Genomic DNA, 16,185 nt, shown 5'->3' on the forward strand with positions numbered 1-16,185 from the left:
AACATTGCCGTTTCCTTATTTACGAATAGTTTTTTTTAAAGTTAACTTTTGAACAAGCCTTTTTCTCTTAAGATTTTAGAAAAGGTATAATTTTGGAAGCCTGTATCTAATAAGACTCTGATTCTGAAATGTTTGCATCTATTGGGAGTGGAAAATTCTCTCAGCGGTGTTTTTCAGTTTCATGTATATGCTAGCCAACATATAACCCAGGAGGTCTCACACAACACTGATGATGTATTATATCAGACCTTATTAATCATCCACATTTTTTTTTTTTTAATGCAGCTCTAGCACAGCTCCTGTGTCGTTGCAAGTCACTTCTTTGCCATACTTAGCATATAAACATCTTATTACAGTACTCAGTGTCTCACAGATCATCAAAAATACCAGCCAAAGCTTTAATATTAGTTTTGCTGAGGCAATATTCAGCACCCCTAAATCTCAGTGAGTTAGATACGATGTGCAGTGGTTTAACTGCAACAATGTTTGGTTGCCAATACCACCACTATATAATTAGGAACTAAGCAACTAGACACAAAAACAAAAGGTTTTCATTTTGGTTCACAAAGATGGTTGATCCCTTGTAATTTTTGCATTTTTGTAAATACCCCGATTTGAATTATTTAAAAGGAAACATTTTAACAAAGTGATGTGTAAAGTTGTTAACATGAATGCACATTTAACAGTTTAAATGTGTTTAAATTGCTCAAAGCACAGGATACAGCACTGCAAAGTGGAATCATTCCAAAAACAATAAAAAGCATTTTCATGCCGGGTTGACTATATGGAAGACTAGATTAGGAAACGCACGGAAATGGAAAGCATAAGTGCTTTTCCATTTTCCTCTGTTTGCATGCTATGTGATAGTTTGGAAAGATATGGATCAATCATTTGAGGAAAACTAAGTCAACAACCGTTAACAAATCTTTAGAGTGCACCCCATTCTCATTACAGGGCTCCCGATTCTAGCACTATCTCGGATTTTAGACTACTGTATGTTGACTCACAATGTATTTGTCTTATATATTATACCATGTTATGAGACATTTAATACAGCATTTAACCCATTATAATGTGTCTAATATTTGGCTCCTGAGATCTATTATATTGAGGATGGAGTGTACTTTTTATAGAGCTTGAGAGAAATTAGGCTGCTAACACATACAGCTCGTAATTCTTGATTGTGTGGTTGTATTCTTGGTTCCTCAGAAGTAATGGCTTTAAACTTCAGTATGCTCGCAGAAAGCGCTTTGTTGTGACATGGATATGTTATGTCAAAATTAAGTAGACTAAAATGCTTGATTCTGTATCTTTCCAATGGAACTGGACTATTTCTAATCCCTTTCATGCAATATTTCCAATCCTTATCATGCAGTAGATAAATTACTTTAACTGTAATTGCTGTACACAACTGATTAAGAGTCCCCAAAACAAATGAACCCTTTTAGGAATATGTTCCTGTCACCACAGAGTTCCCAGAAGGTGAGGGTTACCTTGGCATGCTGGGATATGTTCTCATCCCATGGTAGCTTTCTCCACGCTCTGAAGCATTCATTACTTCAGTGCAGCTGGCATCCATCATATTGGAAACACACGCTGCCATATGTTGTTTCTGAAGATGATGCCAGCAGTAATGGTAATGCATGGTGTGTACAACATCTAAAAAAAAGTACAGTGTTGGCATTAGTGGTTTGCGAGGATGCATTTCATGAGATGAGAAAATGTGTTTCAAATCTCACAGTGAAGCCAAGCTGCTAGAATTTTGAATTACATGGGTACATTTCATCAACGGGTATTGGTCATTATTAGCCTACATATTTTGATGATGCTCAGGGTTTTCTGTGGCAAGGCACGTTTGAATATTTCAAAATTATTTATTCGTAATGTCCCAAAATACGACAGCTGTTGGCTAAGTGGCCTAAATTGTTACAGGTCAAGAGAATAGCAAACCCTCGCCCACCACTAGTTACCACTAAGCCACCTGAATCCCAGCAGCTAGTTGTTCTTGTTTTGAGAGACATGTTTAAGTATGCATGAAATCACAAGACAAAATAACCACACATGCCCTGTGGTTATAAACCCAGGTTACTTTTTACCATACACTTTTAATAAACATATTTGTTCTCCAGCAATTTCTAAAACTTTTCCTTTGCAGTTGGATGAATTGTTAAGTGTTGCATAGCATGAGACTACAAACCAGATAAGGTGTATGATAAAAAAAATCCAGTTTTGACAATGAAAACCTTTTACCCAACATCTTTCCTTTGCTTAAGACTGCTGTGTACCCCAGGCATTAGTCTCCATAATCAGTGACAGTAGCCTGAGACTACTCTGACGGCTGTTTTCCCTGTTTTTGCAGCAATGGCTCAGGAACGTCAGAAGATTTATTCTGGAAGCTGGATGCTCTGCAGACCTTCATTAGAGATCTGCATTGGCCAGAGGAGGAGTTTGCAAAACACCTGGAGCAAAGACTAAAGCTCATGTCCAGCGATATGATTGAGTCATGTGTTAAAAGGTTAGGCTTCTTACAGAGGAAATGGAAAGCAAGCCCAACAAGTATTTGTCTGAGAGCATAATCCCCATTTAGTGGATTATCTGTAAGATTTAATTATAATTAACGATTGCCAATTTAGAAAGAAAGGAAACCTTGTTGTATTACAGCGGCATGCTTGACACAGCACGTCAATCAGTTGCTGTCAACAATCCATATTATGTCAATTTCCAAACATAACCTGATTTGGATATTACATGGGAATGTTCACTAGTAACATGGTTAGACCCAAAAATAGGAGTAACATATAGAGAGGTGGTGTGAAGTATGATGCTAGAATCTCACAAGCTGCCTCTACCAGTTTCACTTGAGGTAGAAGTAAAAAGTAATTGGAATACTTTAGATAGCACTGTACAGAAAAATAGAAAGATATATTTGGAGGTAATTTGTAATTGACACTTTTTCTATAAAGTTACGATGAATACAAAATGAAAATAATTAATATTTTCAGTAAAAACATACTATTTGCATGCTTGTAAATGTGCCCCTGACAGATGGCCCTGAATGCTATTTCTGATTTTAAAACAATCCTTTCTTTCATAGAACTAGGGTTGCATTTGAAGCCAAGCTACAGAAGACAAGCAGGTCAACAGATTTCCGTGTCCCACAGTCAATATGCACCATGTTTAATGTGATGGTAGATGCCAAGACACAGTCCACAAAGCTTTGCAGCATGGAGGTGGGCCAGGAAGTAAGTTAACACTTTTCCACAAAAATAATTATTTCCGATAAGGAGCTTACACTATAACTCAGATTCAATTGGAGCACATTATGACCAAATGTTAACTTTTAAAGCAAAATATTTATACTGCACATAAAGAGGAATTATATTCTGTATAATTCTTTAAACATTAACCCTTTGAATATTAAAACTTGTGTCACAGTAACAACGCATAAATGTTTTATTCAAGAGTATCTGCACAGTATGATCTCTCTAATTTCATTGTGGAATAATATGAAATAGAAATAAATAAACATCCACGGCGGCTTGATATTTCTGATTTGACAGGATTAACAGAATAACATCTTTCAAATAATAGCAACTTAAGTTCTCCACTGCAGCACAGCACTCCACTCCAAGTGTAAGATCAACAAACATACCTCTAATGATTTTTCTTTTGTTGTTGAAATTTTATTCAATAACTGAAGTTTAATCTGGTTATCCCTCATTAAGAATTTTCAATGACTGTTTATTTAGCTTTTGTTTCTTTGAAAAATTATTTGTAGAATTTATATATTGGAACATTAACTTGTTAACTCTCTGTGTTAACCTTGGTATACACAGGACTCAGTGGAATTGACACATACTTGAAGCAGAATTCAACAAATGTCCAAAGCTGATTTTTTAAAGTTCAAAATGCAAAGCATTTTTTAATCAGCAATCACTGAATCGTACAGCACAGAAGGTGGCCAACCAGCCCATTGTGCCTGTTCTGGCTCTTTGAAAGAACTATCCATTCAGTTCCACAACTCATCTTTTTCCAATAAGTGTGTAAATTAGTCCTATTGAAGTATTAATTCCTTTGACATCTGCTTCCACCAACCTTCTCCAGCAGTGCATTCCAGATTTTAACATTGTTGTGTGAAGAAAAACTCTTTTGCACTTTATTTAAGTTTATGGCCTCTGGTGACAAGAAGAAACGTCTTCTCCCTACTTTCTACATCAAAAACACTAAAATTCTATCAGGTTTCCCCTAAGGAGAACAACTGCAGCTTCTTCTGTCCCTCCACATAATGGAAGACCCTCTCCCTGACACCATTAATGTAAACATCCCCTGCAACCTCCTCAAGGTCTTGATATCTGTCCTAAAATGTGATGCCCAAAATTGTGAACACTATCCCAGCTGAGGCCTAACCAGTGATTTGTAAAGGTTTCTAACAACTTCCTTGTTTTGTATTCAATGTCCTAATTACAAAAGCATATTTACAAGAAATGTGACAACACTATCAAGGTCCTTGAAATTGCGTGGGGGTTCTTATGGTCTCTCAGCAATTACAAGAAATGTCTGTTTTCAGCCTGTTACTCTATTTCTGGTGGCATGTCTGCCAGGATCCCACTTCATTTACAGTGGGGTCTGAGAAAAGCTCATGAAACATTAAGATCATGAGCTTGTGAAGATTATATTTTTCATGCATTAAATGATAGCAACCCTTTATTGAACGATGATCTTTAATCAGATTTGTACATCGATCCTTTTATTATTTCAAACAAATTGCAGTTAATTAATAAGACCAATTAAAAAGTGAGCTGTGCATAAATCAGATGAGAATAAATATGGCATCATTTCAAAGTAAAGATATAATAGTGCCGTTTTTCATCTGTTAAATTATAGATTAGTTAGTTAGTTGTAAAATGTATGTACTCAGAAAATTGAACTGTTGTTGGTTGTGCTAGTTGCCTATCAGAAACATGTTATATATCCTGAAGGAATTAATTCTCACATTGAAAAACTCTTTCTGGAAATTAATCGGTAATTCTGCACAATAACACTGCTCTACTGTTTTCTCGATTGAAAGTTGATTTGCGAATTATTTAAACATGACTCCAAATGATTTACAATGGATGTATTATCGAGACTGAAATACTAGTTTTGTTTATATAGAGAGGAAGTATAATTTTAATACACTAAGAATTGTAATTTTAAAACTTATTTTTAATACTTTTTATTGATTTAATATTTATTTGAATTTAGTTTTATGGGCCATGTTATATTGTTGGATAATAGTATACAAATACTGAAAGATGCTTATCTGAAATGCCACTCTATTATTTTACGAGAGACATTACCCTTTCAGATTAGGTAAGCTTATTCTTTAACTAAAATAGCAGAGAGGCAGACACATAAAATGTTTGATGCCAACATTGCATATTGTAACTTCAGGGACATGTTCTTTGTGCCAAAGCTTAATGTATCAGTCGCATTCTGCATTCAAGGCTTCCAGTATCTGAAATACTGTTAGAGGTGCACAAATGTACCATGAGGTGATTCATGCCCCATTCTTGCTTACTGTGGGGATGGATTTACAACAAGGGTATGCTCAAAGCAAATGTCATACCTGCTCTGAGAACCCCTCATTGTGGCTGAAGGGCGATCAAGTGGAGGAGAAAACCGCAAATTTTACAAGGTGAAGACTTGACAGGTCTCAGCTAGCATGTTGTTTTCAAAGTGAATATCCCATTTTGCCCATGTTTTTTTCTATTCTTTTCAGCGGCAATACCATTCTAAGATTGATGAGTTAATTGAAGAAACTGTCAAAGAAATGATAACACTCATGGTTGCAAAGGTACAGTGCAAAATAGCTATTAGGACTGTCTTAGAAATCTGAAGTCTTTTTTTTTAATTTCGAGTACCCGATTCATATTTTCCAATTAAGGGGCAATTTAGCGTGGCCAATCCACCTACCCTGCACATTTTTTGGGTTGTGGGGGTGAAACCCACGCAAACACGGGGAGAATGTGCAAACTCCACACGGACAGTGACCCAGAGCCGGGATCGAACCTGGGACCTCGGCACTGTGAGGCAGCAGTGCTAACCACTGCATCACCGTGCTGCCCGAAATCTGAAGTCTTAATAAGACACACGTAAGAGTTAAATTCAATGGGAAACTTCATGCAGATAATATTCAGAATTGGATATCATAAATCTCAGACATAGAGTAGCCAGTTTCATGGATTCACCATGTTTAAAATGGAACTTTCAACTGTCACTCTCTAATTTCTCTAAATGTTTAACGGAATAATTAGCAAGCAACTGGTTATTATTGCAATCATTGTTAAATGCTACTTAGTTGATGTCAAGCACATATCATCGTCACTGCAGTGTTAAAGAACCTTCCAAAAATGGTAATGAATTAAAGAAATGTTCTATGGGTGTTCCTATTAATTGATTCAGTTATAGGAAATGAGTAGACAAAGAGCATTTTTACTAATGTAACTGAGAAATGGTAATAGGATTATACTCATATGAAAATTGAGTATCCAATTTGCAACAATAGTAAGATATATACAGCAGTTCATTGGATAATGAAAGTAACCAAACATGGAGTTCATGTTCTTCAATAACGCAAGACATAGGTTAAAGCTTAGATTATTCAACCTTGTGAGGCAACAATTACCTTTTTAAGATTAGAAGAAACAGAACTGTTAAGCCCAATTAAGTTAATGTGCTTCTAACCATTTTCTCTCCCTAGTTTGTCACAATTTTGGAAGGAGTGCTGTCCAAACTATCTAGATACGATGAAGGGACACTCTTCTCATCTTTTCTGTCATTCACTGTAAGAAAAAAGTATTTTAATTAGTTTATTGTTCTTGGTATTATTTAGAGAAAATTAAAATAGAGATTTCTTCTTGTTCAGAAAAAAAATAATTTGGAAATAGTCTCAGTTTTCAGTTAATGATGCTGCATTTGCATTGTAGGGTGTACAGTAGAACCTCTGGTGTACATACGCCCAATTACCCACCTTCCTGGTTATCTGCCAAAATTTTGTGGAACAACCCCATATGTGAGATTTCACCTTATTGTACAGCTTGCAAAAGAAAGGTTAAATTTATCTTGTGCCATTGCAATTGGATTCTCTCCATTCATCTCCATGTCTAAAGTTTGGCCTAATGTGTAGAATCATACCTGTAAAAACATGAATATCTGGTAAGCTATACAGTCCACTTTTATTATGACTGTTACTGAAGATTCCACTCGAGTCATTTCCTGAAGTGCAAAGAGACATGTCTTAGAACAGTGAACAGTTTTGGTCCCCTTATCTAAAGAAAGATACACTCGCAATGGAGGCAGTCAAGAGATTCACGAGATTGATCCTGGGTATGGAGGGATTTTCTTATGAGGAGAGTTTAAGTAGTTTGGGCCTGTACTCATTGGAGTTTAGAAGAATGAGAGGTTACCTTATTGAGACATATAGGATTCTCAGGGGGTTTGACAGGGGAGATGCTGAGAGGATGTTTCTTCATGGGAGAGTCTACGACCAGAGGGCATAATCTTTGAGTAAGAAGTCACCCACTTAGGACTGAGATGAGGAGGAATTTCTTCTCTCAGAGATTAGTGAGTCTGTAGAATTCTTTACCGTAGATGGTTACAGAGGCTGGGCCATTCCGTATGTTCAAGGCTGAGATAGACTGATTTTTAATCACTAAAGAAATCCAGGATTATGGGGATAAGGCAGGAAAGTAGAGTTGAGGATTATCATTTCACATCAGTCTTGTTCTCATTGAATGACGGAGCAGACTTGATAGGCCGAATGGCCTACTTCTGTTCCTACATCTTATGGGCTTACTTATGGGCCACAATCTACCGGTCGTGTCCCGCCCAAACGGGGGCGCAACACAGCCAGTAGATGCCGGGAGTGGCCTCTTCCGGGATTTACCCGGCTCACCACCAGATCACGCAAGACGTCGCAATCTAGATTCCGCCAAATATGGGCGGAATCAATCTTTGCCAAATCTGCATATTAGAGTGAGTAGCTAGTCTTACTCTAATATACAGCTCGTCTGGTCTACCCAAGGTGTTGGGATCTAACCCCATCACCTCTGACACTTAGGCGTGCGCCATTCAGTACTGGTCCCCACAAATGGGGACCAGGCGGAACGGCACTTGGGAAGGTCTCCCCGGGGATCGGAGACCCCCAGGTGATTGGTCTCCGGGCAGGATGGCACCCTGGAACTGCTGGTAGTTCTGCCCAGGTACTAGTCTGGCAACGCTAAGGTGCCCAGGTGGCACTGCTGGGGTGCCAGGCTGGCATTGCACGGGGGATTGGGTCCAGTGGTGCCTTGCCCTGTGAAGTTGTGAGGGTGGGGGTCTGAGGACCGCCTTATTGGTGAGAAGGGGTGGGGGCTGGGGGGGGGGGGGGGGCTGGGGGGGGGGGGCTGGGGGGGGTAGGGGGGCAGTTGTCCCTATCTCATCCTGCGCTGAGGAATTGAAATGGGACTAGGCACGGCCTCGCCGGCGTTCCCAGCTGAGGCCCCGGATTGCGACAGAATCCCATTCGATAATGTGGTCTTTCTCGGCACCAGGAAACAGTGGGCTAAACGTGCTGGACATGGTACTCTGGTGCAATTCGGTTAGATCGCGCCCCAGGTTTCTTAAATGTCTCAAAAATTGCTCACTAAGTTAATATTATATTTTTGCTGTGTATTTTTGTCATCGTCCTTCTTTCTATTTTATTTTAAAGGTGAAAGCAGCTTCCAAGTATGTGGATGTCCCCGTAAGTGTGGCTATAATCCTATCAGCTTCTGTGTTGACATGCAAGCTAAACCCCTGAATTCTGAAACATGTAGATGCTTGACAATAAACGAATAGGTCCATTTTACATAAATAAAGTTTGTCAAACTCAGGCACCAGGTTTAGAGAAAGAACTAATGAGACAATCTGAGACTTATTCTGTCCTTAAAATTGGTTCAGATTATTGTTTTGCTGCAGCCTTACTGGATTAGACCATAGAGAGACAACAATTCCTCTGAAATGCAGAAGGATTCAATAATAGTCAAGTTTAGGCAGTGTTTGCCCAATATTCTTACATTCAGTCCTGAAGACGTTGGGAATGTATTTCTATGGGAATGCTGCTGATCATAGTAACATTGCTAGAAGAGCCACAAAAATCCCAGACTGTCTAGTATTTCCTTTCCCTGGGCCGGGGCATCAAGACAATTCCCAGCACTCATTAGCCACTGTTGAACTCTATAAGAGATGTCTTCACTCCCCAAGTTCGCCTCTGGATCGACACAATACTTCTCCATTTGGAGTGTGAGTGTGAGCATCTGTGCTAATAGCATAAATTAAATAGGAATTGTGCCTTGAGAATTAAGTTGGGCACTACACTTTGCAGTTATTACCTAGCTGTTATTAATTCCCGAATTATCATTAGCCTATTTTTCTCCTAGTAACAGGATAAAGTTGTTGGATTTTAGAAAAAATGTCGAGTTGCTGAGGAGATTTTTCAGTAAGCACAAACTGCTGCAGGCGGTACAGGAACTCACGTGAATACTGCCCACAGCCTGAAAACCAAACTTATGTTTCCCTGTGCCCTTTTTTTTCTGGATACTAAATCCAAGCGATTATTACTGCCTATCTGTTACCTGTGGAAGAAAACAACCTCACTCACATTTCCAGGCTCTGTGATTTCTATTTTTTGGAACGTTGTATAAATGTTTCACTTGATAGAGTGATGGAAGTCTAATTTAAATGTTTATTTTCTGAACCGGCGATGTAGGTGTTTGTGACTGCAGTATATTTCTGACAAACTAATATCAGGAGGAGCAGGCAGTTTCTTAAATTTTCTTGAAAGGAATACATTTTAATTCTGCCAGGAAGCCCAACTGGTGAAAGCTTGTGAAATATTCCTCACTTCTGAAAGCTTGCAGTGTTTCAGTATATATACTGCAAAGTAAATCTATTGACTGTTTGATCAAGAGGACTTGTTTGTTTGAGAAAAACGACAGTGATTTAACAAGATGTTCTGCCCATCTAATTATCAGTAGATGGCTTTGAGAGATGGATTGTTCTGATAACACATTTTCACCTGGTGTATTGTTGAATAATTTCCCCATCATTGGAACAGCAGGTGCAAATAATACTGTCATGATCCTGAGAGCCAAATATATTCCTTTGCTCTGTAATTGTTTGCTTTATGCAAAAATCTTGCAGGTTTGCTCCTTCCTAAAGCCATGCTCATTTGCACCCTGGAAAGTAGACTGAAGTGTGCTAACTAACTGCAACTTCTGGTGACTGGCAATCAAATATTCTCCTGAATGGGTACCCTGTGGTCTTAAATATATCTCATTAGCAAAACCAATTCACAGCAATAGCTTACCAGTATATACTTAGGATGGAAACTGTAGATATCTGAATGCCACCTCTTGAAAACAGCCTGCTAATTTGATTGTTTGGCGGTATAAGAAAGCTGTAAATCTACAAGTGAGTTTGAAGATTACATTTTCTGCCTTGTGAGAAAAAAACAGTTGATAGTTGATTATCTCTTACTGACAAAGTTGTGTGAATTAACTGCCTTGGATTTTAAAAAAACACAGGAAAATTGCATTTCCTGATTCAGAGCTAATAAAATGAAATATAAGTACAGAGCACCTTATTAACCTTTAAAGTCACACACAATTCTGTCTATTTAATAAAGCATGAGTTATGGCAGTTAACTTACATGAATGGCATAAGTTTTCTGACAATAGCACATTAATTGGGTTATCCAATTATATTCATAGTATAATCAGAACACCTAAGCCTTGTTTCGTTGCCATACTGAAGGACAGCATTTGCCAACAATTGCAGAGGACTAATAACAAAGGGAGGTAATGGAATTGTGTTAATGTCACTAGACTAAAATCCAGAGACCCAGGGTAATGCTCTGGGGACCCGAACGTGAACCCCACCATAGCATATGGTCGAATTTGAATTAAATAAAAATCTGGAATTAAACATCTAATGATGATCTTGAAACCATTGGCGACTGTCGTAAAAACCCATCTAGTTTACTAAGGAAGGAAATCTGCCATCCTTATCTGATCTGGCCCAAATGTGACTCCCGATCCACAGAAATATGATTGACTCTTAAAAATGCCCTCTGAAATTAGCAATTTGGGATGGGGAATAAATGCTGGCCTATCCAGCAACGCCTGTATCCAATGAATAAAGAAAAGATACCTAAATTGAATTGTTTCTTGATATCATCTGCCATGAATCAAATTGACAGAAGACTGATCGCTGTAATTCTGGGGGCTCAGGAGGAGGTCAAGTTGGATCATTGACTCAGCACTTCTGGCTTAAGATGGTTGCAAATGTCCTTTTTGTATTGATGTGCTGGGCTCTACCATCACATGGGTTGGAGGTGTTCATAGCGCCTTCTGCTCCTGATAGTTGATTTATTGTCCATCAGCATTCATGACTTGATGCGTCAGGACTCCGGAGCTTTGATCTGATCCATTGGTTGTGGGATCACTTAGCTCTGCCTACAGCATTCTGCGTGTGTACCTCACTGTTGTAGCTTCACCAGTTGCCACCTCATTTTTAGGTATGCCTGGTGTTGGCACCTGGCATGCTCATCTACACCAATCATTGGATCAGGGCTGGCCTCCTGTCCCCTGCTTGATTGCTCTGGTAGAGTGAGTGATATGCCAGACCATGAAGTTACAGATTGTGTTTGAATATAATTCTGCTGTTACTGCTGCTGAGGGTCCACAGCACCTCAAGAATGCCCAGTTTTGAGCTGACCTGAATTACCCCTTTTAGCCCGTTGGTGGTGCCACATAACATAGAACATAGAACTGTACAGCATGCACAGTACAGGCCCTTCGGCCCACGATGTTGTGCCGAACTAGTCTGAAACTAAGATCAAATCAACCTACTCCCAATCATTCTAGTGCACTCCATATGCCTATCCAATAAACGCTTGAAAGTTCCTAAAGTGTCCGACTCCACTACCATAGCTGGGAGTGCGTTCCACAACCCAACCACTCTCTGAATAAAAAACCTACCTCTAACATCCCTCCTATATCTTCCACCATGAACCTTATAGTTATGCCCCCTTGTAACAGCTACATCCACCCAAGGAAAAAGTCGCTGAACGTCCACTCTATCTATCCCTCTCATCATCTTATACACGTCAATTAAGTCACCTCTCATCCTCCTTTGCTCCAATGAGAAAAGCCCTAGCTCCTTCAACCTTTCCTCATAAGACCTACCCTCCAATCCAGGCAGCATCCTGGTAAATCTCCTTTGCACCCTTTCCAATGCTTCCACATCCTTCCTATAATGAGGTGACCAGAACTGCACACAATACTCCAAATGTGGTCTAACCAAGGTCTTGTACAGTTGCAGCATAACCTCACGGCTCTTAAACTCAATCCCCCTGTTAATAAATGCTGACACTCAACAGGTTTTCTTCACGGCTCTACCCACTTGGTTGGCAACTTTCAGAGATCTATGGACACGAACTCCGAGACCTCTCTCTCCTCCCCATTCTTCAGAACCCTGCCGTTAACCATGTAATCCGCATTCAAATTTGTCCTACCAAAATGAATCACCTCACACTTATCAGGGTTAAACTCCATCTGCCACTTTTCAGCCCAGCTCTGCATCCTATCAATGTCTCTTTGCAGCCTACAACAGCCCTCCACATTATCCACTACTCCACCAATCTTGGTGTCATCAGCAAATTTACTTACCCAACCTTCAACTCCATCATCCAAGTCATTGATAAAAATCACAAATAGCATAGGACCCAGCACTGATCCCTGTGGTACACCACTGGTGACTGGGCTCCAGGATGAAAATTTACCATCTACCTCCACCCTCTGTCTTCTATGTGATAGCCAATTGGCCAAATTTCCCCTATGCCATGCCTCCTTACTTTCTGCATGAGCCGACCATATCAAATGCCTTACTAAAATCCATGTATACGACATCAATTGCTCGACCTTCATCTATGTACTTAGTTACCTCCTCAAAGAATACAATCAAACTTGTGAGGCAAGACATATCCTTCACAGATCTGTGCTGACTATCCTGGATTAAGCTGTATCTTTCCAAATGATCATAAATCCTATCCCTCAGGACCCTTTCCAATAATTTACCTATGACCGAAGTGAGACTAACCGGTCTATAATTCCCAGGGTTATACCTCCTCCCTTTCTTGAACAAGGGGTCAACATTCGCCCCTCTCAAGTCTTCTGGCACTATTCCTGTAGACAGTGAGGACATAAAGATCAAAGCCAAAGGCTCTGCAATCTCATCCCTCACTTCCCAAAGAATCCTTGGATATATCCCATCAGGCCCAGGGGACTTATCTATCCTCAGGCTTCTCAAAATTTCTAACATATCTTCCTACCGAATATCTACCTCCTCCAGCCTACTAGCTTGTATCGCACTATCCTCCTCAACAACATGGCCCCTCTCCTTTGTGAACACTGAAGAAAAGTATTCATTTAGAGCCTCTTCTATATCTTCAAACTCCATGCACACGTTCCCACTACTGTCCTTGACCGGCCCTAACTTCACCTTGGTCATTCTTTTATTCCTCACATAAGTGTAAAAAGCCTTGGGGTTTTCCTTGATCTTACCTGCTAAGGACTTCTCATGCCCCCTCCTAGCTCTTCTTAGCCCTTTCTTGAGCGCCTTCCTAGCTATCTTGTATCACTCAAGTGCCCTAACTGAACCTTGTTTCCTCATCCTTACAAAAGCCCCCTTCTTCCTCTTGACAAGAGAGTCAACCTCTTTTGTAAACTATGGTTCCCTCACGCGACCATTTCCTCCCTGCCTGACAGGGACATACATATCGAGGACACGCAGTATTTGCTCCTTGAACAAGCTCCACATCTCAATTGTGCCGATCCCTGACAGTTCCTGTTTTCATCTTATGCTCCCCAATTCTTGCCTAATCGCATGTAATTACCCTTCCCCCAGTTATAAATCTTGCCCTGCCGTAAGTTCCTATCCCTTTCCATTGCTATAGTGAAAGTCACCGAATTGCGGTCACTATCTCCAAAGTGCTCTCCCACAACCAAATCTAACACTTGGCCCGGTTCATTACCTAGTACCAAATCCAATGTGGCCCCGCCTCTTGTTGGTCTATCCACATATTGTGTGAGGAAACCCTCCTGCACACACTGGATAAAAACAGCCCCATCCAAACTATTCGAATTATAGTGGTTCCAATCAATATTTGGAAAGTTAAAGTCACCCATGACAACTACTATGTGACTACCGCACCTATCCAAAATCTGCATTGCAATCTTTTCCTCCACATCCCTGTTACTGTTTGGGGGCCTATAGAAAACTCCTAACAAAGTGACCGCTCCTTTCCTATTTCTAACCTCAGCCCACACTACCTCAGTAGACAGATCCTCCTCAAACTGCCTTTCTGCAGCCATTATACTATCCTTGATTAATAATGCTACTCCACCACTTTTACCACCTTCCCTAATCTTACTGAAACATCTAAGGACCCGGAAATTCCAACAACCATTCCTGCCCCTGTTCTATCCACGTCTCCGTAATGACCACAACATCATAGTCCCAGGTATCAGTCCATGCTTCAAGCTCACCACCCTTATTCCTGATGCTCCACGCATTGAAGTAGACACACTTCAAACCACCTTCATGCCTGCAGGTCCACTCTTGTGACCTTGGTACCTTCCTTAGCACTGCACTAACTTCAACTTCCTGAACTCCAGCAACGCTATCTCCTGGACTACAAATCCGTTTCCCATCCCCCTGCCAAATTAGTTTAAACCCCCCCCCCCGAAGAGCTGTAGCAAATTTTCCTCCCAGGATATTGGTGCCCCTCTGGTTCAGGTGTAACCTTTCCTGTTTGTGCAGTCCCACGTTCCCCAGAATGTGCTCCAATTATCCAAGTAACTGAAACTCTCCCTCCTACACCTACTACACCATATCATGATAAAGTATGTCCCCAATATGAAGACAGAATATCAGTTCCACAAGGATTGTGCATTCGTCATTCTTACTGCCATGGACAATTGCATCTGCGACAGCTAGATTGGTGAGGATTAGTTCAAATTGGTTTATCCGTTGTGTTGGATCTTGCAGCACCTGCTGCAAGCCCAGTCTGGCAATTATGTCCTTCAGCGTGTTGTGCGATCCAGTCTTTGTTCCACTTTTGCCTTTGAGCAGAACACACACACAGCTCTACTGTTGATGTCTTCACGTTTTCTATCCATGTATATCTTCTCTCCTGTGCTTAGTCTAAATAAATTAACCCACAAAGCGTTTCCCCACTCCCTTATGAGTGGCTGATGCATTTACATCCTTAAAGCAACACAATATGGTGCTCAGAGGTGGTCAGACAGCCCAGCAGCAAGTTTAGGTACAGGCACAACATGGTGAACAGCCTTAAATGGTGCTACATGACATGAGGTGACCCTTGACATTCTGGTCAAAGCACAACAGAGTCGGAGCGTTGGCGAGTTGAAATCGCAATGTGTGTTGGTTGCACAGAAAAGCTTTGAAGACACGGTGCTGGGATAGACTCAAATCAAGCTCTGGTAAACAGTTGGATTCCTTGTGAAGAGTTTACCGCACATAGCCTCTCAGTCCAATGAATGGACAGCGCATAGAGAAGACCAGCACTGGTCTATCTCAGTTGGGACAGGCAAGTGACCAGGATGTTGGCCATGTCGATAGCAACTGAGGGAGAGTCAAACAAACAAACAGGCCAGAGAAGATTACCATTATAACAGGGTGAGCTTCAGAAAAGTGCATGAAAACGGCTACATCACTCATCCCAGGTACTATTGAAGAATCAGTGGGAGCTGAAAAGCTGGAAACCAGCCTGTGTAAGAACAGTTTTCAAATCTCCCGAAGGTGGGTTAATGACAAGTCGGTTCTCCTGCCGCCTGAAGGCATGAAGCCATTTGCATTGATTTGCATCTCATGAATGTTCATTAAAAGCAACTGATCGCTGAAATCTCATCAGGTCTTCCAATCTCCAATCTTGTGTCGCACCAGCGGAAAATTACAATGGCACCAGTCGTTTGAAAAAGAGTGGCATGCACAAGGCAGACCTCATTTTGCTTAAGATTTTGAGGTGGGTTCCTACCTGTAATAGTGCTATGACAAAGGGTCATCTGGACTCGAAATGTTAGTTCTTTTCTCTCCCTACAG

The 16,185-nt window shown here is 40.5% G+C and overlaps 1 protein-coding gene across 1 annotated transcript in view; it reads left to right on the forward strand.

The window, feature by feature from the left end:
- Positions 1 to 16,185, forward strand: part of LOC140387636 (calcium-dependent secretion activator 1-like) — a 591,860-nt gene that overhangs the window by 455,619 nt on the left and 120,056 nt on the right. Inside the window, exons 19-23 of the mRNA XM_072470831.1 lie at positions 2,360 to 2,515; positions 3,095 to 3,242; positions 5,762 to 5,836; positions 6,743 to 6,826; positions 8,732 to 8,764. Coding sequence (XP_072326932.1) covers positions 2,360 to 2,515; positions 3,095 to 3,242; positions 5,762 to 5,836; positions 6,743 to 6,826; positions 8,732 to 8,764 — 496 coding nt within the window. The remainder of the gene's footprint in view (positions 1 to 2,359; positions 2,516 to 3,094; positions 3,243 to 5,761; positions 5,837 to 6,742; positions 6,827 to 8,731; positions 8,765 to 16,185) is intronic.

The sequence above is a fragment of the Scyliorhinus torazame genome, chromosome 13, assembly GCF_047496885.1.
Source record: "Scyliorhinus torazame isolate Kashiwa2021f chromosome 13, sScyTor2.1, whole genome shotgun sequence".
NCBI classification, from domain to species: domain Eukaryota; kingdom Metazoa; phylum Chordata; class Chondrichthyes; order Carcharhiniformes; family Scyliorhinidae; genus Scyliorhinus; species Scyliorhinus torazame.